We start from the raw sequence: 24,339 nt of genomic DNA, 5'->3' as shown, positions 1-24,339 counted from the left end.
ACATGTCACTTAAGAAAGACGAACTCTTAAAATTGTCTGAATTAAATCCTAAACTTTAAGGAAAACTCCCAATTTCAATTAAAAGGGTTGACTAAAAATCTTAGTTTCTGAGAAAATTATACCAGTTGACAAGATATTTAAGAAAACTTACTAAGCTAACAGGTTTGGAACAAGACCGATGCCCCAAAAAGGCATTTAACAGGACTTTCCTTTCATTAACATGCTCAAAAGACTTAAGATATATGATCTTAGTTGAAATACAGCTTCTCTGTGTTACATTTTACTGGACTGACACTGTAAAGAAAGTTACAGTACAATATCTGTAGCAGACACTAGTCAAAAATAAATTTTTTTTCACTTCTATTTGGCTCTTGAACCTAAAGAACCACCTCATCTCAAGAGTCTTTTAAATCAATCAGTTTCCAGACAGGAATGAGTAACACACTTGCCCTTGAGACTGAGGATGTGCCGATATAGCTCCATGCTGACAAACAAACTCCTCTGCCAACCCTTCTGCGCTGGCAGGAGCGGCGGCAGCCCCAGCCCAGACAATGGAGCTCCATTTACTGTGTCACTCACGTCAAGGCAACCAAACCTTTCCTCCCAGCCCGCTCAGCAGCTCAGGCACAGTTCAATGCTGTTGCATGTTAAAAAATGCAGAAGTCCCATGTCCAGACAGCCTACCAAATTCAGGCAAAATGACCTGGGAATCTGTCTGGACTCATACATACAGACCAGACACACTGAGGATATACCTAAAGTTAAATCAATTGCAAAATCCAAAGGCCAGCCAGGCAGAAAGGTTTAAGAAAACCCATAGGAATATCACTACCATTCTCTTTTCTACAAGGTTTTACTAAGGCAATAGTATAGCAGCAAAAAGTTCAAAATACAGTGATGGCCTTGATCTCCACTCAGGAGTACAAGAAACCACCCACCACGTCAGTCTTGATTCTGACACACAAAGGTGTTGACATGGTATTGTACTCTCAGGTACAAAAGGCTGGCCTAGGCAAACCTCTGCTGGCACAAATCGCTCCTCTTCCTGCCAACTCTGGTGTTCATCTCCCTCTGGTGGACTGTGTACACAGAGAGGAAACTGCTCCACCTAGAACAGCTCCACCTAGAACTTTACCCTCTAGGATACCAACACAACTCCATTTGTCTTCCAGTTGTTAGGAAATCCTCACCTGAGATGCACCAGCAGGCACAACCAGCATGACTGCTCAGAGTGGGTTCTGAGACACCAGTGTGGCCAGTGTGTGGCCAAATGGGCAAGTGCAGCTCCCTTGCTCTGCAACTCACTGAACACTTAAAAAATCCAGTTATTTTAATTTATATTACATAGATGCCTTCTACTTACCTGCTGTGCAATTGCAAACAGAATGAGAGTTCATTCTGTACTCAGGATGAAATACAACAAGGCATGAAAGACTATCTGTAATTTTTAGAGACCTATCTATCACGTACAATCCAGATCAGTAACACATCAAAGTGTAGAGACCCAGAATGCCTAAGAGAATTTCTCACATTCTTGAAAACGCCAAACACCATACTCTCACCACTGTCCAAATCTTAGTATCAACTGAAGTGCAAAAGCAAAGGGAAAGACAAGTCAATCAACCTTTTCTCAGCTGACACTAAAATTAAGCTTCAGTCAGCAGATCCAACAGAAGCTCTCAATGCCAGACCTACACTCAACCTTCTAGACCTACTCAACACAATCCATCTCATGAATTATTGCAGCTCCCTCATTTTTATACTGAGCATTTCCTTGAATTGCTTTGCCTCCAAATTCTGTACAAAGATTTCAGGAAATGGGCAATTGTTTGGCATCTGCTCTGTCCTTACTCAGCTACTCTATTATGTTCTAGGTCCCCCAAATTTAGCACAGTTTACACAGTAAAAGGAATATGGCAGTATAGACAATGTACATGGATGAACTGTTTCGATATCAAACCAGTTCTACCAACTGCACTGTTTCATTCTCACAAGTCACTGTTATGAACAGAAACTGAAAGGAAGGTCTTCTCCCCAGTCAGTTGGTACAAGCTGAAACTCGCCGCTGTAAACATTCAAGGTGACATCTGCTTTGTTCACTGCTTGGGAATTCTTAAATACTTACATTTTACTGAAAATAAATTGGAAGGTACTGTCTATAGGAAATATTAACCACCTTATCTCAATGTGTCAAGTATACGAAATTGTTACACATTCTATAAACCACTTAATCATATTGAGACTTGGCAATTCTTAGTGAAAGCTATCTTGTTCAACAGGGAGGAAGGAGAAAAAAGATGAGTCTGCACACGGAGTAGAAATACAGATGATGACTACTCTTTTTGGAGACTAACAGGGTTTTTTTTGCAGACTTACAAAGTGTTCTAGTTTCACCTGAGTCTGCTGATAATCAGACATTTTTCATGCTAGCATTGGAGCATGTTTTCCAACGTCCTCCAACCTGAATTTACTGTAGGACACAGTACAGAATTAATTGTGGAAAAATGCATCTGTATATTTAAAAGCATTATGTCAGTATTTCCTCCAACAATGTCCTTGGACTAAGGGATCTACTTTCTTTTGATGACATTTGACTTTAAAATTAGATGGCTCTGAAGGTATCAAGCAATACCTCTGCAGACTTGACTTCTTTCTTCTATGTATCACACTTTATCCATCTATTCTCAATCACCTTCACTATAATCCTAGGTGGGAACTTGTGTTCTCGGGAACAATGCAGCAGCATCCTGCTCATAGCTTACAGGATTTTTAAAAACCATGCTTTTTGGTTTGGTTTTGGGTTTTTTTAAAAGGTTTCTCTTGTATATTTTGCCTTTCCTCCTGTTTAAAGGACTCCATTTAAGCTATCAAATCATTCAGGTATCTGAATGTAGTAAATATTTACAAAAGCAAACAACTCCATTTTTCCCCCCCCGTATTTTGGGGCTTTTTGTTTGGTTGGGGTTTTTTTTGTTTTGTTTTGGTTTTTGAGTTTGTTTTGTTTTGTTTTTTGGGTTTTTTGAGTTTTTTTATGGAAAGATACATCCATGAAACATTCATCATACTCTTGGGTCAGTTTCTGGCATATGGTTGCTCTCAGACAGGTTTACTATAGCTGTTTCTACTAATTGTTATATAAGCAAGCTCACTAGTGACAGCTCTGAACTCACCTAGTAACATGATTTTAGAGACAGCAAAGTTCCCAGCTTTATTTAATCAGAAAGTTAACTTGATGAATCTACATTCCAGCATATTTATTTCAGTGCCTAGTCTCTTGTTCCATTGTTCTCAATGTCTTGCATGCATTCTCATCTACTTTGAATTTCAGGATTGCAGCAAGTTTCATAACAGGAAGGCACACCCCTTAGCATCCAGCTTTTATATGGCTGGATGGCTTGTCATCTTCCTCTGGCACAGGCACAAATGATGGAAAACTTACTTGCCACGTAGAACACTGAGAATCAAGTCCCTGGGAACAATCAGTGCTAATGTTTTCCACAAAATCGGTGCTGAAGTTTTCCACAAAAGTAACCTTTTTGCAGCTCTCCTGAAAGTTACTTTCCTAGTAACACAGAGGCAATTATAGACTTCTCTACTCCTTATAAAACCAAGCAGTACGCAACTAAAACTTCCTTTTTATTTTAGTTGGATGGCCTATGTGTTTCCATTTGTTATCCATTAATAACTTTTGTGATCATTGGCCTGTGTCAATTAAGCTTCAACCAAGTCCCTAAACCGGAGCTGCTAAGCCAGATCAACTCAACCAAGGGCTAGAGGGCTGTGAGCAGCCTCTGGAGTCAGCTGCCCCCCATCAGAGCCAAGTGCTGCATTAGGTTTAGCTGGGGATGGCACCGCGTGCTGGGCCAGCAAGTCTTGGAAACGCCATTCCTTGCCAAGCCACGAAAGGAGAGATTTTTGGGACTGAAGGAGGGTAAGGGAGCAGGGCTAAGGTTAGTGAGCAGTGAAGCCATGGGAGAGCAGGCTCTGTGGGGTTTGCTGGTAATGGAATGAGTACTTTGGGAAGGTGCTTTTCCTTTCAGACATGTTATGCACAGTGTGTTATTGCAGCCTGCACTTATCTGACCAATAAAATGCATAATTTTCATACCTCATTAGAAGACAGCAAATCACACTAGTTTAGCAAATGATGATACACAGAAAGCATAATCACCCTCCTTAAAGTTTCCACTTTTCAACTAAAAAAGAATGTTAAGTTAGAACTACTGTAAAATAATTTTTATCTAGTTAGGTTCCACTAGAAAGAAAAAATTGAGGACTGAAATCTTTATTTTTTTCCTATTAATGCAGAAATGTACTGCTTAGTTCCCAAAATAACTTTTTTATCGTTTTAGCACAAAAATGTATTGCATTCTTGCTTTCATCACTATTATCTGCAATTAATAAATTCCTTACTTCCCTAAAAAAAAAGAGCAAAACATGCCCAAAATGTTTTCATAAGGTGGGCTCTATTTTACAGTTCTGTTTTTCAAACACAAATACCACTCTGTGTTTTAACGTTGCATTTTTAAAATAAAAATATAACACTCTACTTTTGGTTACATTATGTGTTACAGTCAGTAAGGCATATGACAAAAATAAATGTGGAGAGGAAATGAAGGTATTTTCTAGCACTATTTATAGTAATCCAGTCATGCTGAACTGATTGTATTTCCTCCTATATTGAAAATGCACAGACAGCTGCACATAAAATACATGTCATCAACTTTCAGCTTCCATTCAATGAAAAAAGTAACAGGTAAACATACTCCTAAGAAGACTATCATTGCTTTCAGTTTACACAGAGAAAGAAAACTTTACTGTGGTCAAATCTTGAAGCCAAGAATTTGAACAGATAATCATATATCTCTGTGAAATGCATTCACATAAAAGAACTCCTAAAGATTAAGCTCACTTTCTTAAGAACCAAATTTTCACATTGGTACAGTATTTATTTTCATCAAAACACTTAGGCACAAGTAAATTGTGGTCAACATGAAGTTGTTTCTATTTTATTTTTTAATTAAAAGAAGATGTAAAGCATAATTGTAACCTAAAGTTTCCTCCACGTGTCTGGAAACTGGCCAAAAGCTATTGGTTTCCATGAGATGCAACTCTTATGAACAACAGAAGTTGAATTTTGAACAGGGATAGCTAATACTTTCTAGCATGTCTTGGTAAGATATGCTTTTTCTGTGTGTCTACCTCTTAATTTTAAAATTTATTACCTTTGGGTCCAAAAGGGCACTCTAATTTGCATGGACAAACATACTAGAATGGCCACCTGAAATCAGTTAGCCCAAAGGTAAATCAAAGACATATTTGGTGCCTCTCCCATTTCCTCTCATGTTCTAAGCCATTAACAGCAGATTTAGTTGCAATGGTTCCATCATACACAATGTTTAACATCCTGAAATTCCCCTTTGTCAAGAGGGCATCATCATGGAAGATGCTGACACATCTGACTCTATCCTGGTATTTTCTCACTGAAGAAGAATAGCAGGACACAAGAGTTAGATGGTGCTGAGAGCAAACCAGTTATTCAGTCTTTTTGTCACCTGTTATTTGACTGCTTGAGAATCCTCCCCCTAGAAGATATAACAGTAGATGGTCAAGAACTGTGGAGCTCCACTACATTTATAACTCCACATTTATCTTTGAATCTTCTCCCCTTTAATATTTCACCAAATTTATTTCCGCTGCACACACTTATTTTAATTGAAGCTATTCTTTCAGTTCACTGTTCAGAAAGCAATTAGGTGGTAATGGAAAAGAATATACATATGGATTGCTAGAAATATTTTGTTCAGAAGCAGGTGGTGTACATGCAGTAAAGTATTAGTAGTGTTCTCTAAGAATCAATACCACTGTCTAGTGTGTATGCTCCATTGTGTAAGCAGGGGGGAAAAATCCAAAGGTGACCCCCCCCCATGCTAAAATACAGATGGAACTTATAGGGGGAAAAATGGTAACCAGACATTCAGTTTACAATAAGGTAAAATATAACAAAGCCGCCCAATCTGCAATGCTTTTCCTTCAAGCTGTATTTATTTGACCTATCTAAAAAATTTGCATCCAAAACATCCAAACACTTCCACCCTGACTGTAGCATGAATTATGCTCACCAAGTGAACCTCAAGTTTACAAAAAAAAACCCTGTACACAAATCCACCTTGAAAAAGTAGGAAGGCCACAGACACAGCCACAAGTAAACTCATGCTAAAGGTTTAATGGGAATCTACAAACTGTTCCTGAGCTGCTTCAATGCATCTATTAAATGGTTATCCTCAGGGTGTGAGATAAGATGTTTTTATTTAAGAACTAAAGTAACTTTTTACTAGAGTATAGGGAGTCTAAGAATACAGAAAGCTCTTGGATACCTCTTGTCCATCAAGTGTATAAGCTGAAACTCTTCTATCATTTGATAACAAATGTGTCAGAAGTAAGGAATATCTAAAGGTAGGCAGGATTTTAACAAATGGCCAAAGTAAATACACTTCAGGGTATTTCTGCTTCTGCTTGACTAGCATTTCAGTATGTTTCTAACGCAAGTGAGGTCACATTACTTATCCTGTTTACCTGCACATTGTACTTCATAACTAGCTTTCATACACATAATTCAATTTATAATTCAGAATATGAGTTCTAGCTGGAAGTTGTTGTTTTGAAGGGAAGAAGGACAAGGACCCTGTAACATTTTGTTCTGACCTTCAGATGATTTCTGGAGGCAGTTTATATAGCATTTATCTATTTAGTAATCTTAAATAATGTACTTAAAATCCTGACCTCAGAAACCATCAACTTTTTTCAACGGTTCTGTTCTTTTGGGTGGTTTCATGGTAATAAAAAGCCTACCAGACATAAAGCAAAAGCAAAAGTCAAAGAATATCCTCACAGTACATCAGCTATCACCATCTGCTTGCAGCATGTCAGTGTAGTACATGGTTCAGCCCTCTCAAAAGGGCAGAATAGACTGGACTCCTGAAACACTACACCAACCAGCTGGTCCTTAACTATGCAGGTATCACATCAGAGCACTTATGCCACTTAAAGTCACACAGACAGATAACAAGATTAAGGGTTCATCAGTCTCCAGTTGGCAAAGGTAACAGGGGGTCTACATGAGAAAAGTCATCAGTAGTAGAATGGAAATAGCAGGAGTAGAATGGAAATAGAAGGTTTAAAACAAGAGCCTCTTAGAGTTTGTTCATTTGTACCCCGTGTTAAGCCGGATCTCCAGAGTCAAGATCAAAAGTGCCTAGACATGTTCTCACCAGAAATGTCTTAACTTCATAATTCATTCCCTGCACAAGAAGTTCATTGACTTTAGCTACAGAATGTAAGCAAACAGATGGCTTATGCTGCCAGGAATGTGCTGAAGACTTAAAGAAATATAAACCCAGAGGATTCAGAAATTTCACTGGACCCAAGGGAAAGAGCAGGAAAAAAGAGAGAAAGGAAGTAGTAGACAAGACCACTTAAAGATATGACACCTTCTGAAATGAGAAAACAAAAGAACAACACAGATATCCTTCGATTTACATCTGATTCATCAAACAGAAAAGAAAACATTTCTTGCTCAAGAGTATCTGTTACAAAGGTCAGTATGCAAGATGTGCAGCTGAAAGATACCTGCTAACATTAAGCAGGTATGAGCCTGTACTGCTCAACCAGTAAAAGATATAATGAGAAATTGAGGGGGAGGGGAGTCTTTAAAAAAAAAAAAGAAAAAGAAAAAGAAAAACAAAAGCATTGCCTTTTTGTGTTAAAACAGAAGACTGCAAAAAACCCCAAACACTGCAAGACAAATTAGCTCAGGGCTATAAGGATAAAGACAATATAAACACTATTGGACCATGGTCCTGAACAAATTTAAACTAACTTCCACAGCAGTACTGAATACTACAGGTTAAAAAAAAAACCAATATGCAAATAAGTAAAATTTTAAGAACATTTAATCTGAAGTTCTTAATGACTTCTTATAATCAAACTTGAAATCAGGATGTGTTGGACAGCTTTTACTGTACTATAAAGTTTTACTTTTTTACTATAAAGTTTTACTTTACCTAGTTGATCAGGGAAGGGAAGTCAGTTGATGTAATTTTTTGGATTTCAGAAAAGCTTTCAATACTGTCTCCACAGGATCCTTCTGGAGAACATGTCCAGCATTAAGCTGGATAAACGCATCATGCAATGTGTGAGCAGCTGGCTCAGGGGTCAGACACAAAGGGTTATAGTGAACAGGGTGACCTGTCACTAGTGGGGTTCTGCAGGCGTCTTTATTGAAGACTTGGACACAAGACTTGAAAGGATGCTAAGCAAGTTTGCAGATGATACAAAACTGGGAGGAGCTGTTGACCCCTCAAAGGCAGAGAGGCCCTGCAGAGAGACCTCAACAAATTACAGAACAGGGCAATCCACAACTGATTTTAACAAAATGAAATTTATGAAATTTAACAAGGGAAAGTGTCAGATTCTGCACCTGGGATGGGGCAACCCTGGATGTAAAGGGTTGCAACAGACTGGAGAAAGAGACGCTGGAGAACAGTGCCACAGAAAGGGATCTGGGGGTCTTGGTTGACAGAAAGTTAAATATGATTCAGCAGTGCCCTGGCTGCCAGGAGGGCCACCCATGTCCTGGGGGGCGTCAGGCACAGCATCACCAACCAGGCAAAGGAGGGGATTGTCCTGTCTGCTCTGAGCTGGGGTGGCCTCACCTTGAATAATGTGTGCAGCTTTGGGTACCACAATATAAAAAAAGACATTAAGCTGTTAGAGACTGCCCAAAGGAGGGCAGCAAAGATGGTGAAGGGCCTTGAGGGGAAGCCATATCATACGTGGCTGAGGTCACTTGGTCAGTTCAGTCTGGAGAAGAGGAGACTGAGGGGAGACCTCATTGCAGTCACAATGATCTGGGTGACCAGTGACAGAATTGGAGGGAATGGCCTGAACTTATGTCAGGGGTGGTTTAGGCTGGATATTAGACAAAGGTTCTTCACCCAGAGGGTGGCTGGGCTCTGGAACAGGCTCCCCTGGGAAGTGGTCACAGCACCATGGCTTGTAGAGTTCAAGAAGTGTTTGGACGCTCTCAGGCACGCGCGATGCAACTCTGTGCAAGGTGAGGAGTTGGACTTGATCTCGGCGGCTCTCTTCCAACTCAGCATATCCTGTGATATTATTTTACACAGAACAAGATCCCATTTCTTTTACCAGCCAGCACTGTCAGCCCCCCGGGAGGGCCGGGAGCCCCTGCCCACTGGATCACAAAGCCGGCAGAAGGAATATGCACAAACAAAATGCACCCTCTTCCGCCAAACAGCTGTGCCTGAAGCACACTGTCCAGCAACAAAGTAGGGCTTTTTAAAATCAAATTTTGACAGCTAATGAATGCATTCATGGCTGTGACAAGTTGAATATCACCCAAAAGTATGATGCTCAATTATTTTGCTCCCTTCTTTGTTTTAAAAGATTCTTAAGACTCCTAAAAAGGTAGTTTAGTGCAATAGCAAAGACTTGCAAGTATAGAATTTGACTGTTTAAGCTACTTTAAATGAAAAGAGTATTATAATAAAGCACGACTCATTATCTTCATACAGAATGCATATTTTGCTATCAACAAGATTAGAATTGGTAGGAGGCCTACAAAGGAATACTTGAAACAATAATCTAAGAAAGCAGCTGTCTTAAAAGCCAAAAAATGCATTAGGAACCTAAATTAATTAGCTGTCACTTCTACAGTGTCCTGGATCCATTCAGGAAGCAGCTTAACTCATGTCTCCTGTCACATTTCCCACTGCATGTTTCAGGCATGATGGGCACATTCCCCTTGTTTCAATTTCCAGGGAAAAGGAGAGCAGATACTGCTTTTACCCTCACCCTCTAAACCAGCCCATTCAAGAAACAATGGATCTGAAATCTGGTCCCTGTAGTCTGATGATATTCAGACTCCTGGCTGCCACAGGGAGCTCTCTCTGTTAGCTCCACTTTATTTGGCTTGGGAACCTATCTCCCCTTCCTTTGGAAGCTGGACCTGGTTCACCCAAAAAGAAAAGGTTGCCTGGGACAGAAGTAAAACAAATCAGAACAAGTCTGAGCCTGATGCCTAGAAGTTGGCAACACATTCTGTCTCTTTGTGCTGCAAAATTTTTTCAAAAGCTTTAGTCATTTCATTTCAAGAAATAAAAAAAGCACAAATCCACCAGGCACATGGGCCAGGGAGCAGAGATCAATATTCCCATTTTCTTACTCAGAGGCCAGTGAAATTCAATGACTCATGCAGTATCAGAGAAGCTCCTGTGTTTTGCATTATTGAAGTAGAACCACCGTGCAGCCAGTATAAACTCTGAGAGTCCTCTCACTGGACTTTTAGACCTTGGTGCTGGAAGATGTGCATCTGACAGCACTCAGTCTATGCAGAACTCGAGCTGAGGTCTCCCGCTTCTCAGATGAATGCTTGAATAAGCACAAACACACACCAAACATATTTAAAGAACATCCTGTAACTTCTGTCTTTGGTTTTGAGTCAAGTGGACAGATGTTCTTGAGGTATGGTGCCTTGATTCAGACACTTCAGCTCCAGAGCATACCAAGAATTCAGGCTTATTGCTGGTCTCTGCTTTTTCCAGTAGGTCATTTTAGGCAAATATACTCTAAACAGATTTTGTAAACTAAATTTCAGTGATGCTTAATTCTACTTCTTGGTTCACTCTTTCCTATTTTTTAAAAACACAATACATGACGTGAAAACTACTACTTGTTCTTTACTGGGTTTCACCTTTGGGTCACTCAGTAGTAAAGTAGAAGTAAATTTTTGTAAGAGCTGGTATATCCAACTGAAGTTTATGTTCAACTGGAGTCAGTATTTAGAACTAATGAAAGCTCTTCGTGCATCTTTTTATGAGTGTTGACATAACTTGTGGGTTAGTAAAAGAAAACAGTTCCAACCAAAAAAAAATCCTCTCCACAACTTTGCCTCCTAATGAAGGGTGCATTGGTATGTGTATTTAATATCCATCTTTTAAAGATAATATTGAATTCTTTCTGCTCCAATAGCTCTTCTAATGTTTTTGTAAAGCGAATCTTCTAATCCTGCCCTTCTGCAAGACCTATGGATGAAATAATTCAGAAGGAATCACATTGGCAAGTTCCCATTGAAAAATAAAATGGCAAAGAAGTAGCCATAAAGTTCCATTCTGTCCCTGTCAAAACACCCTTAAGTTTCAAAGTAACTGAAATAAGGACAAAACTTAATCTAATGGGTTTTAAATTATTGCTCTCCCTTGTTCACCTGGGAGTATGAAAACTATGAGCTTAAATCCTGAACAGCTGGAGTATACTGCTGGTCTAGACAGATCTCAGCAAAAAGAGATTTTAAATGATACAGACTAACAGCAAGAATCTTTTCTGGTTTACATTGTTTTGTTCCAGGAAAGGTCTGTGACTTTGGATCATTTTAAGGAAGCAAGGAAGCTTGCCCAATTTAACTGCAATAAAATGTATATTCACCTGGCAGTTACAAGCTCAAAAACCTCATCTTTAATCTGGGGGTAACTGAAAGAGAAAAACAAACACAAACCACAAAAAACCCCACAACAAACCAAAGCACCTTTGATCACCACAAATGAGCCTCACCACTGACAATGAGCCTCACCATTGACAGCTCAATACTTCCAACTGGGAGATTTCCCTACAGTTTCTACTTGTATTCTTATGGACAAAATACAAAATCCATATCCACCTAATCCATGTTCCCCTGACTTCACCTAGAAATGCTGGCAAAATCAAGAAGGAAATTAAGAGACTGTATTCATCTGCTGAATGAATTTGAACTCCCACATTTATCTCAACTGCTGGGAAGAGGAAAGAGAGAGAAACACACTGCACCAATATTCTGAGTTACATCAACTTAAGATTTTGAAGTATTTTCTGTCCATTATAATTTTTGCCCTATACACAGTTTTTATAGCAAACAACCACGTGTAAATCAAGGAAACAATATACAGAATTAAGGCTAGGATTATATCCTGCAGTGTAGATGGGTAACTACTAACAGCAGGGGGGGGTGTGCTAACAGACAAACAAACTGCACAAATGAAGCAGCCCACTAGTTCTAGGAGGTAGCTGTATTCTTCTTTACGTTTTACTGTCATGTAGGATATCCCCATGACAATGGAAATAGCACTAATTTACTAAAATTAGTGGAGATTTCCTAAAATATATAAAAAGCACAAAGTTAAATGATCATGTCAGAACATAATGATTGCTGCATAATTTTCCCAGCAAGCCATGGTCAATGCTGTGAGCAAATGCTTCTTTTTGACTGGAGGAAGAGAGTAAATTTCATTGTTGTCCACACAACCCTCATTTGTGGTGGAAAGCACTATGTAAAAGCTGAAGATCATTCAGCTCCGTGAGCAGACATCAGAAAGCACATTATATTTTTGGCAACCTCCAAAGATATGTTATGGCAAAACCAGATGAAATAGCACTGAAATGCAAAACAACTTAATGGATAAGTCCCCTATATCCTTGAATTTGTTTTTCCTGACTGAAATGTACTCAACTAGTATACCAAGAAGGAGCAGCTAAAAACCCCCACATCTTTATGGCCAAGGTGACAAGCCACCTTTCATTTTTGAGGAAAAGCCTTACACTTTTCTTACTATTTCACACTTAGGCCTATGACATGACTGATTTGAAGCACTTGTAAAACACAGGACAAAACCTTCTTGCGTTTCTCTATAATATAAACAAATATAAAAATAAACAAGATAGTATATCTTTGGAAAAGGAATTTTTCTTCTTCCACTGAAAAAAAATAAGTACAAAAACATTTATTTGCCAGAGATAGCGAGGGGTGTGTGTAAAATCAGTTCAACATAACATTTCCTTCCGAGAAAATTAACACTGATTAACATCTGTAGAAGTATGAATGACTCCAACCAGAGAGGCAGTGATTGCATGAGCTAATGAATAGGGCCCTCTTTACAAGGCATGATCATCTAACTATGCTGTAAATTGCTGAAAGAGGGACTTCAACCTGAATTTATCACTTACCAGAACATCAACTTGTGCTCCTGTAACCCGTTTTTAACCTCCTGTTTTTTCAGTTAGCTGTAGCTGTGAGTCCACTCAGTATATAGGCAAATCAGACTTGGCCTAAAAGTATGTTCTCATACCCTGAGAACATACCATCTTCTTTGCACCATAAAGCAAAGAAACTTTTAATTCTAAAAGTGATTTAATAATCAGAATGTTCTGGGAAACAAAGTTTACAAACAGCATTTGAAAATCCATACTTTTATAGTATATTTTACTGGGTTTACTCTGTTTTACAATGACAATAGGTATTTTCCTTTTGTATATTTCAACTTCAAATTGCTTTAAGAATGTTATATAGGCCAATAGACTATGGCACTGCTACTAGAGAGTGAACTTCCAGATATGGGAGTAAAACTGTCCAGCCAGGTGTCAAAAACTATCACCCTACTATAAGAAAGGTTAAAAAATACAATCTCAGCTATGCAAACACATCATTGTAGACCAGTCATGTCCAAACAAAGTCTTCCTCTTTTCTAAGAAAAAATTTCTAGAAAAAAAAGGATTTTCTTACTGAACCTTATTCTGCTTCCATCAGTATTTGCAAAAATTAAAATCAGTAGGACCAAACCTCTGAGGAGCACTTTGGAGACCTGGATTGTAGAAAGTGACTATTATACATCAAGTCTGATGGCAGTTAATATGAAAAACAGGAATGCAACCCCAACCAATATTTTCTTAGAGGACTGGCAGCAAACTGCCAGATGCATGTGTGACCTCAAAACAACCTTTTGCCAGATGCCTCTTTAACCTTTTACAATTACATCAACTTCTAAAAAGACGGCTACATTTTACTATTTTCTTCCTTTGGTTATGCAAATTAAGAAGATGCGCTTAATAGACAGAATGGAAGTGTTTGGTTCTGTGCATTTTTGTCTCTTAAAGCTCCAAAATAAAGCTGTTTGATACAGCAGATAATTCTTTTTTGCCAGCATTAAAACAAGTTAAACAAGAAGTCCTCATCTTCTTTCTTTTCTCCTCCCTTGAGTCCATGGTCAAAACCAGGTAACTTTTTAAGATTGTTGCGAGTTTAGAGGCCAAGACAATATTCAGCCAAAGCAAACCATAAATCACTTTTGATACTATTTACTATTTTTAAGTAAATAACCTTTTCTTTCATAAAAAGTATGCTATACATTGTATGTTACAATCAACAGAAGCCAACACAACCATTCACAATACTCAGATTCAAAACTGGCCCATATGCTAATATTTCGAGAAGGGCATTTGCTGCAAATTTAAAAATAATAAATTCATAGCATGAAAGCATCATTAGTATGTTCCAGGGGCTCAAGCCCTAGAAAGCAAAAGGAAGAGAAATTATGTGGAATGAAAAGTAAGTAGGTCATGTATACTAAAGTGCTAAATACACTAACATCTGATTTGTGACTGAGAGAACTGTTTTTAAAATCTAGAGGTGTACAAGTAAATGAAGAAATGCAGTAATTTGTCAACAAAAATATTCTTTGATGATGCATTAAAGAGAACTGCTCCTTATGCTGTATAGAATCCAAGAGGAAAAAAAAAGCATTTCCTTTAAGAAATATACCTCCTTATCCAGCAAAACAATGAATTTCAGTTGTTCTGTAACCCAGATCCTTTAATCTGCATAAGAGATGCTGACTGAGTTCACTCAACCAAATCACTACTGGCTTTCAGAATACAATCAACACATGCTTTTCAACAGTATTAATATAGCATGAAGCTTGTGCTCCTAATTATTCATGTTTTTGCATTCTGTTTTTTCCCCCTGCTGTAAAATATGCAAATTTACTTCTTTGTGTTATTTAGGTCCCACATGGGCCTCAACAGATCTGTTTGGAACGAATTACAAGCCAACATCTAGATACATGCTGTCAACATTTCAAGCTTCATTGTTTTTATTAGGTTGCAATGTCATTATAGATTTGATATTAGGCTTTAAAAAGCTTTTTATAAATCTCTTGAAAACCTACAGTCTAATCAAATGGTGCACTGATAATTACTACTACTGCACTTTTGTGTGTGAAAGGGGGAGAGCAAAGCCCTCCGAGCCCTGAATCCGAGGGAAATCCCCATCTAGCGGCACCACTGAAAACCGCAGGTTGTTTTTGTGCAAAATTAGTCCCAAAGAGGATTAGTTTGACTTCATCACTGAATGAACTGGAGACATTACCTCCTTATGCAATAAGGATCGGTAACAGGAGAGGATTGTTTCTTCTGAATTCCTCCTCCTCCCTTTTCAATCAACTCTGGCTGCAAAATTCAATGCCCAGATGAACTACCGTGGTTTTTAAGTATAAAAACCACAAAGCAGCACTTCAGGAAAGAGGTAACTTTAAATACTGTAACTTCTTAGTGTGCATCAAAAGGGTTCACTTACAGTGGCACAGGCTGACATGTATAAAATATTCTTTAGATAAAAGAATTAACAGATATTCCCCAAATCTCAGATTACTATAAAGTTAGTATTAAATATTTTAACCTCAAAACAGTAGCTTGGTTATTCGAAAACTATAAGGTAGGAAATAACTAAACAACCGCTTCCTGTTATATAAAAAATAGGTAATGTTAAGTCCATTGATGCAGAAAATGAAAGGACATTGAGCCACTGCTTTTTTCCAACTGGCAATGCCTTGTACATTTCTTTAATGTAACAGTATATTTTAAAACACTGCAGCCCAACCTTCCTTACTAGCACCACTCAAAAGCTCCTTAAATATTAATGAAAAAGCAAAGTAGATATTTACAAGGACTTTCTACACATTACTACTAACTCCTAGAAAACAAACAGCAGCAGTAACACTAAGATTTTACAAATCTCTTGATGCATTTAATCTTTGAGGAGTGTATGCAGAGGGAAGAAAGCAGAAAAAGTATTTGATTTGCAGTAATGAACTAGTACGGAGGTACTCCTTTGTTTCAGGAGTATTAATATATTAAATTTCCATTTCATAACAGATTCACTCCAGAAAATTTATACATATATTTTATATATATGTATTTATCTCAGAGGCAAACATGTAAGGGGTTCTTAAAAAATATATGTAGAGATCTCTACTACTAAGATCAATACGGAAACTGTAAGGAGCCTATTGTAAGCCTTTTTCCATGTCGGGCAACACTGGGAGCGTTCCTTAATTCAAATATGCACTTTATCCAAAGTACCCCAAAAAACTACTTGCATACAGAGTAAATTCATGGCAAAGCAGAAACTGCAATTTGGAAAGGAACAAGTATACATAAAATTGTTCTTTGGAAAAATAGTTCAGATTTCCAAAACTAAAAGCTGACTTGAGCTGTTTATTTTACTTTTTGATATCTTCAGTACAGAAGATTTCCCATTTGTTAAGGATGTTCTTCTGCAATATAACTGCTGTCGACAAAGGGAAGCTTTCATCTGGATGCAAATCATACTTTTCACAGTTTCACAGAGGATGAGGATACTCCTGCCTACAGATGAGGATGATCCTGTAAGAAGGAATTATAATACTGATTTAACTCAACAATATAGATACTGAATACATCAGAGGAAGGTTCAAGTACCTCATCTGAAATAAGCCAAAGTTCAAATGCCTTGCTGAGATTAACTTAAAAGAGTAAGTCATACCTGATCACCAAAATTTTAAGAATACCTGTTATCATCCACCATAATTTATCAAACTCCCTGTGTATTCTTTTTGCAGCCCATTATGTTCCTGACTTTTCATAGCAGGTTGTAATAATGAAAGCAACAACATCCCACTTCTCACAGAAAAGTTCCCAAATTTTCTTCCTGTCAACTGGTATTAGTACCAGTTCTTTTCTTTATTTTTAATAAGAAAGAAATAATTACCTTATACTGTATTTCATCTCCCAGGATGAAAAACAGTAGTTCCCATCTCCTTTTCTGTGACATTTTAGATGCTGGTGCAAGCCTGAACACATTTGCTCTGTAGAATTTCTTCTCTTCAGATATCATCATTGAAACTGAAGGGGCACTGGTTAATTGAACAAATCCAAGACTCATTTAAATACCACAGATCCTTCTATTTCTTTGGAAGAGATTTCAAAACCCTTAATTTCTTATGTCTGTGACTATTTTCTATTGAGAGGAAACCTGATAGGCAAAAAATCATGCTTACTCCAATAAGGATAAACATTAACAAATCAACATTAAACCAGAATTTCCTCATAAATTCTAGATGGCTGTCCTAGATGGCTCTAGGAAAGCCCAGAAGGAAGAATGGAGGTTCACAGTGCAGAAGTGTATATTTAGTACAAAATTCCTGCCAAACTTTCTTATCATGGCCACAGCCTCCCTGTGTCTGTGACTCTACTCTGATGAGAATCCTGTGCCTGTTAATTTCTCCTTAGGTACTTCCTCATTGAAAAACTTCATTACAAAATTGCTGAATCTCAGAAAACAACCTTTAGGTGACACTTTAGTGCTCCCTACAAGTACCAGTACTCCCTATCACTTGTTAAGAGGTTTGCTCCTGTAGCTGAGAGCAGAGCTCTGAAATGACAGTCTTTGGCCAGTATTGAAAATCCATGTTAATTTACGTCTTAAAAAACGAAAGTGAAATCTGTCCTAGGCTCAGACAAGAAACAGAAGTTAAATATGTTTAAAAATCAGGTTTGTCAGCACCTGCAACTGAGCTGCTTCCCCAAATCATTTACTTGATTCCAATATCAAACATAAAAGATCCCCGAGAGAAAACCAAACAAAACCCAACAACTCTTAAATCCATGGAACAGGCTTCCCTTTAAATCACAAGTCAAAAGTAAACAAAGCCTTGAACTCAGGCATGGCCAAAGAATCAGATCAAGAGTTCCTCAGAGAACTGTGCTGCCTGAAGACACAGTGAGAGACACCACAACCCTCCTGGCTGTCCAGCCCTGAGCACAGCACTGGGCTCGGCAGCCCCTTCCCAGTGCCAGGGCTTTGGCTCTCTGTACCCATGGCCAGCACAGACACGATCAGCCTGAGCACATCCATCAGGGCCAGGCAAAGAGCTCTGGGAGAAGCCTCCTTCCTTGGTCCCTGCCAAAAGCAGCCTGCAGGGATGTCTGGGAACCTGGGTGACCACAACGCTCTGACCCGACGTCCTGGCCTGGCCTCAGGTGTGCCTGATCCCTGCAGATCCTTGCTCTGGCACCAAGGTCTCACCTGGCCTCGGTCACTGTCCCCAGAGCTGTGGCGTCCTTGTCCAGGGAGCACGGCACTGCCCTGCTCCTCAGCAAGGTCTGTGCCCGAGCCCCTGTGCCCTTGGCACCCTGGTTGGGCTGCAGGCTCACCTGCCTGCTGGAGCCACCAGGATTTGCTGCTCCCTCCCTCTGGCTCACTGCAATTTTGTCTTGAAAAGTAAACAAGACCCTGCACATCAGGCTCTTAAACCAAACACAAAATTAACTTCTCTCAGTCCTTCAGAAAGAGGACATACAGAACAATATTCTAATTGATTTTAGTTATTTATATGATTTTTTTAATGATGAGGGTGATGAGACACTGGAATAGGTTGCCCAGAAAAGTCATGTTCAAAGTCAGGCTGCACAGAGCTTTGAATGACAAGGTTTATTGAAAGATGTTCATGCCCATGGAGGCAGGTTGGAATAAATGATCTTTAGAAGTGCCTTCCAACCCAAACCATTCTATGATTCTATGATCTTTCAGTTGCTTCAAGCAAAAACCACCCACCCCAGCTGCACCATCAGCACCATGGGGATTTTGAAGAGTTTCTGACTATCTTGCCAAACACACATGGGAAACAGCACTGCTGTCTCAGTTTTTCAATTCCTGATCTTAGTCTGAGATTAGGACTACAAAACATTTGGATCTTTGAGACTGATGGGAGATTTCTAGTTGTGTGCCAAACCAAAATGCTAGCATTAAAACTGTATTTTTTTCTAAGGCTAGCAATGAATGGTAGGTTGGAATTTATTCTATATTACAAAAGCCACAAAACGTGAGGAATTCCTAAAGAACTACTACTCTCCAAGATTCCCAAGCTAACTGAAAATTACTTGTTTTCTTAATTCTGGTTTTCAGAATGTTAACATTAAAAACAATTTGTGATTATCAGGAAAGCCTCTGAAATATTTTTCCATTTCTGCATTTGATTCACTCATCAAAACCAACTGCATGTGTTATGCCTATTTCATAAGCCTCTTTTCCCTTTTCAGAGTAATAGTTCTGCTTGTTACAGAAAAAGCACCATTTTTACAGTTTCATGAAGAGATGAGATGACCAGTATCCAGAAAATTAGTGAACTAGTTGTTAGACATAAAAATGTTTTAGTCACTGGTAGGAAATTATATTTTATATTTATTTTGTAGCGAGAGAATTAAAAATTATTTTTTCTTGACTCCCACATATGCAGTATTTACCCCAAAAGCTAAAATAGAGAATTTCTTTCGGCTGCTAGGTTGCAAAGTTCATTTTGTTGATTCTGCTGTTTTTATGAGTCACCTTTCTAGTCAGACATTGAATTCCCAAATGCATTGATATTTTACAAGGAAAAGGTAGATTTCAAATATAGCAATTTATAACAGAAGTTATCTGGAGAAGTTATAAAAACAAAAGAAAAAATTATTTTCAAGATTTGACAGGGCAATAGCTGTGATGGAGTTTTCTCAATAAAGCATTGAATCTTCTTCTCACTTTTTCAAATATCAGCTAACACAGAAAGATTCCTCCCATGTCCACAAGATATTGGTGTACTAGGCTTTTTGTTCTTATATGCTCTGAATAAAAGACTGGGTTTAAGAACCAACTTAAAATGTCAGAAATTAAATTCTCACTCCCTCTGAGAGCATTCACTGCCTACAGCAGTATTCACACTAATGGTCCTACAAATCTGCTACAGAGATGTGTAAAAGATATTTACTATTGGATTTCCAGAATATTTTATACCAGTTTTGAAAAGCTTCAGAACATTCCATCTGAGTAACAAAATAATAACTAACAGAATGGCTAAGTTTTGTGGTTTGGGTTTTTTTTTTTTCCACTGACACTATTCCTAGACAAAAACACCCCTTCCTGATAAATATCTACATAAGTCCTGACCCATAATTCTGCAACTACATTTGTCTTGCAAGTGATATGCTTCACTGATAAGGCTGATGGCAGCTCTTCTGCTAGTGCAGTCCATTTCATTGCAGACAGCTAAATTAACTTCTGTCTGAGCAAAAAATAAAAAACAAACAAAAAAAAAAAAAAAAAAAACAAAAAAACAAAAAAAAAAAAGAAGACTCAAATGAAATTGATTGTTCTTAAGTTCATATTTAACAGACTAATTTTATGTGAATTTATGGGAACAAAGCTTAAATAGTCACTGACAGCATTTTGGGAAAAAGGAATGAAGCTAAATTGAATGCAGAATCAGGACCAGCAACTGTGGGACATAGCAACATTTGGGTGCAGAATTCTGCCTATTACAGAAACTGAAATGCTAAATGGTCTCCAGACTTTTTGGGGATGATGATGTGTCTCCTTTGACCCTTCCACAATGTAAATGCTGGAGTGACTTGACATAGCCATCAGAACTGCTGCAGGTGAACAAAATCTAGTGGAAGGCAGCCATTAAACATGATAACGCAGTCACAGATGTGAAACAGGTTTGTTTTAATGGAGAACTTTTGCCAAAAATGTAAGTTCTCAGAAAGGGTTCCAATAGTCTCTTGTACTGTTAAGACTCATGGGGCTTCTCTGACTCAAAAATGCTCAAGAAGTAACACTTAAACAAAGAAACATTGTAAGATTCCTGATAAGAATGAGTCAATAAATCAGAGCTGCAGAAGCTGAATATTGATGATGACAGATTCACAAGGAGGAAAACAAATTGTCAAAAGAGAAAAAAGGAAAGGATCAGTTTCAACATAACAGCAATATTTTTTTTCTTTTCTGCACACTTAAGCTGACCTGCAAAACTGTAAGAGCTTGATAAAAGCTCCAAATTTAGCCAATTCACAGGTGTGTATACTTCAAATTAGTTTTTGAATAACAAGAAGACTGAAAACCCTAAACTGCTTAATTCTTATCAAACTAAAGAGTCAGGTTCTGAGACAGATCATCTACATTTACCATGACCAGAAATACATAAGCACTTCTTGGTTTCTAATATAAAAAGTCTGGGGATAAAATGAAAAGGAAGACACCTGAATAAAAGCCAGTCCTTTAAAAACTGCAGTAAGATATTCCCTTCCCACAATCCTAATCATAAAGCTAGAAGCCTAAACTTTGACCTTTACTGCTTTGTAAGGATGTAACTTTTGTAAGGATCCCTACTCAGCATGAAAGGAAAACAAGAAACTACATTTTCAGTGCTCCTGAAGATAAGTTCAGACTTATGTAAATAAAACTTCAGCTATTTAGTCCAAATGAGCAGACTAGAAAAATTAACTTTGTCAGGAAAAGTAAGAATACTGAACAATTTTTATCATGGTTTCTCTTAACATTTCATTTAGTCTAAGCATCTCAAAGAAACTTCAAGATCAAAATTTCAAATATGAAAGAATCACTTTATACAGAAGCACTGCTTACCCACAATAACAAATCCATCTGCTTCTCTTTCTGGCACTGTGACCTTTTTTGAATCTTGACTTTTTCGGAAGAAGCTGAACATAGTCTTTTTGGGTTCTTCTTTTCTTCCAAGGTGTTATCTAAAATGAAGACAAAATATGTTAAATAAACATATGATAACAGAACTTACAATAAGTTCACATAACAGACACCATAGATAGTTCACCAACAGATACCACAAGGAAGACTTTTTTTTGTCCTGCTGGGGACCTGTGGCAACTCAGTACTGACTATTCATATAAACTGCCTAAAATTCTGCTGTTACAAATGATCATGCACTCCAGATCATACACTACATACATATGTATGTATGTAGTAAGGCCACATACCTAATCTTTATTACCCAATTTGAAATATCAGACATTTTTGTGTCAGACAGATTACCTTCATGTAGCAACTTCAAGAGGCAAGAGTAGAGTGAAGCACAGAAGGCTTTTATACAAAGTTATGAATGGAGAGGAATCATCAAAAAAAACCAAACCAAATCAAATCAAAACAAAACAACAACAAATTAACAAAACTTCAACTTTTCTCAGTAAAAATTAAAGATGGAAACTCCTTATCAGCATTTATCCAGCATGTTTTCATATTTTTCTGCTACTTTGTATTGAGACAAGCTTTCTCTTCAAAGAGGGCAGTAACTGTTTTCAGTTTCCCAGTTAGCAATCTTAAAGACAGCCTAACAGTTGAGTATGTTTGATTAACAGTAACCAATGATTTCCTTAAAAGAAAAAGCAGCAAAATCATTTGTAGCAAATTTTTGCAACAATAATTGATTAAAAGAATCTTACAAGGCAGCTAAGAGCTCCTTGCTAGAAGAAAACAAGGAAACAATTGAGATAAAACCATGGACTGCAGAAGAAAATGCTCAGTATCCCCTTTCTCAGGTCTGGAACATTACATAGAAGCAATTATAAGTAGTTAAATAGAACAAAGTCATACTAAAAACCCATGAAGGGACCCATGAGGGTCCCTCAAAGGCTGAACTTGGACCCCTGGACAACACCAACCTATGGAGCAGTCTGTGGTCTGGCTGAAACACATTATGTGCTGAACACAAAGAGGAAGGCTTAAATAAAGGCATGCAAAGATCTTCTCTACTAAAATACCCATATAAGATTGGGGAAAGTGGAATAATGTAATTTCAACTTTGAAGCAGAGTTTGAGGAGCACAATCCTGGTTTATTTTGCAGACAGCAACCTATTACGGAGAAGGGACAAATCAATAGCAACATCTAATATACACCTCCAACAGAGGAAAGGACTCCAGGGTAAAGAATTAAATAGGAATACAGAGTCAAGTTTCAGTAACATTATTTCACACTCAATTTAACAAAGAAGAATCTTTAGAATGTGGGAAAGAGTGAAGAGCGCTACTGTGAAATGTGCAGATTAAAAAAAAAAAAAAAAAAGAAAGAAAGATAAGAATCCTGGATTAGCTACTTGCTGGAATTCTTCATTCCCCACCCAAATATTCATGATACCATAAACAAGACTTTTTTTGCCCTGGCAAGGGACCTGTGGCAACTCTGTACTGACTATTCATATAAACTGCCTAAAATTCTGCTGTTACAAGCGATCCCACACTCCAGAAAGTCCTGTATGAAGTGAAAGCACTGGCTTGGAACAGTGTGTAAATAGATCATGGCAAAAGCAGCAACTATTCAAACTGTGGCCTGATACCTGAGACTTGAAGACTGAATACCCCACAGCCTGGCGTGCTTGCTTATGCTGACACAGTGCAACTTCTGGCCACCAAATAAACTACATTAATGTGCACAAAACCAGAAAAAGCTATTCTGTGATCCAATCCCAGGAATACAGATATTTTTTTTAAATGTTATTTTACAACACTTTATTCCCTTTTGCTTATTTTCCTGCATTAGCAAGAGAAATACTGATATTTCCAGTTCCATGGAGATTACACAGTAGAAACTCCTAATTATCTCATTTATTCCTTACCTCCCCCCACACCCAGGCTCAACACATGGCGCCAGCAGCATATTCCTTTTTCAGCCCTCAGGGAATAAGTCTTCTCCTGCTACCAATTAGGGTTGTCAGTCCCATAGCTCAAGTGGTAAAAACCTGTGCTGTAATGCTCGAGAGTCAGGTTTCTGCTCCAATGATGTATGAAGGAGAGGCAGTTGTGGAACAGTTTAAAATGCAATTTTACCTTCATCCTAAGCGTGCAACAACAAGAAGCAAAATCAACTTGATGTGCAAAATCTTAGAGATAGCTTTGGTAAAGGCTCAGATTCCAGCCAGTCACTCGAGGTGCCAGAGCTGCAGTTGCTCCACTCACATTTTTTTCTCTTTTGAGATCTGCGTTATTGTACAGTTTTCAGCTCTATCACTTAATGTCCCCCTTCCCTTCTTTCTAGCACAAAGAAAAGCATCTTAATCAGTATATACATGGCACAAAAGACTTGTGCAGGGAACCACGCACTTTTAGTCTTTTAAATCCTCCATACTTAACATACCTAAACGTCACTGCTTAAAAGATAATAGGCATTTAAATTCAGAGTAAATTAGTGATCAGGACAAGTTGATCTAGCCAAATTAAGGTTACAAGCACTTTCACATACTAGATTTTTTACTTTTGTTGACACTATCCCATTTTTTTCTAAAACCCACAGAATTCATCTTATCTACATACGTAAGTGTTGATCTTTATTTTGGAATTTTCTCTTTCTGAAGTAGCT

General features: G+C 38.0%; 1 protein-coding gene across 3 annotated transcripts in view; it reads right to left on the bottom strand.

Annotated features, from left to right (window-relative positions):
• The window catches only part of UMAD1 (UBAP1-MVB12-associated (UMA) domain containing 1), a 79,477-nt gene that overhangs the window by 50,521 nt on the left and 4,617 nt on the right, over positions 1 to 24,339 (bottom strand). For all 3 annotated transcript variants that reach the window (XM_041466606.1, XM_041466607.1, XM_041466608.1), the window contains exon 2: positions 21,599 to 21,717. In XM_041466606.1, coding sequence (XP_041322540.1) covers positions 21,599 to 21,680 — 82 coding nt within the window. In that variant the 5' untranslated portion in view covers positions 21,681 to 21,717. The remainder of the gene's footprint in view (positions 1 to 21,598; positions 21,718 to 24,339) is intronic.

Source organism: Pyrgilauda ruficollis, unplaced genomic scaffold, assembly GCF_017590135.1.
Source record: "Pyrgilauda ruficollis isolate IOZ18807 unplaced genomic scaffold, ASM1759013v1 scaffold2, whole genome shotgun sequence".
Lineage (NCBI taxonomy): Eukaryota > Metazoa > Chordata > Aves > Passeriformes > Passeridae > Pyrgilauda > Pyrgilauda ruficollis.
This window is presented reverse-complemented; position numbering and strand designations above follow the sequence as displayed.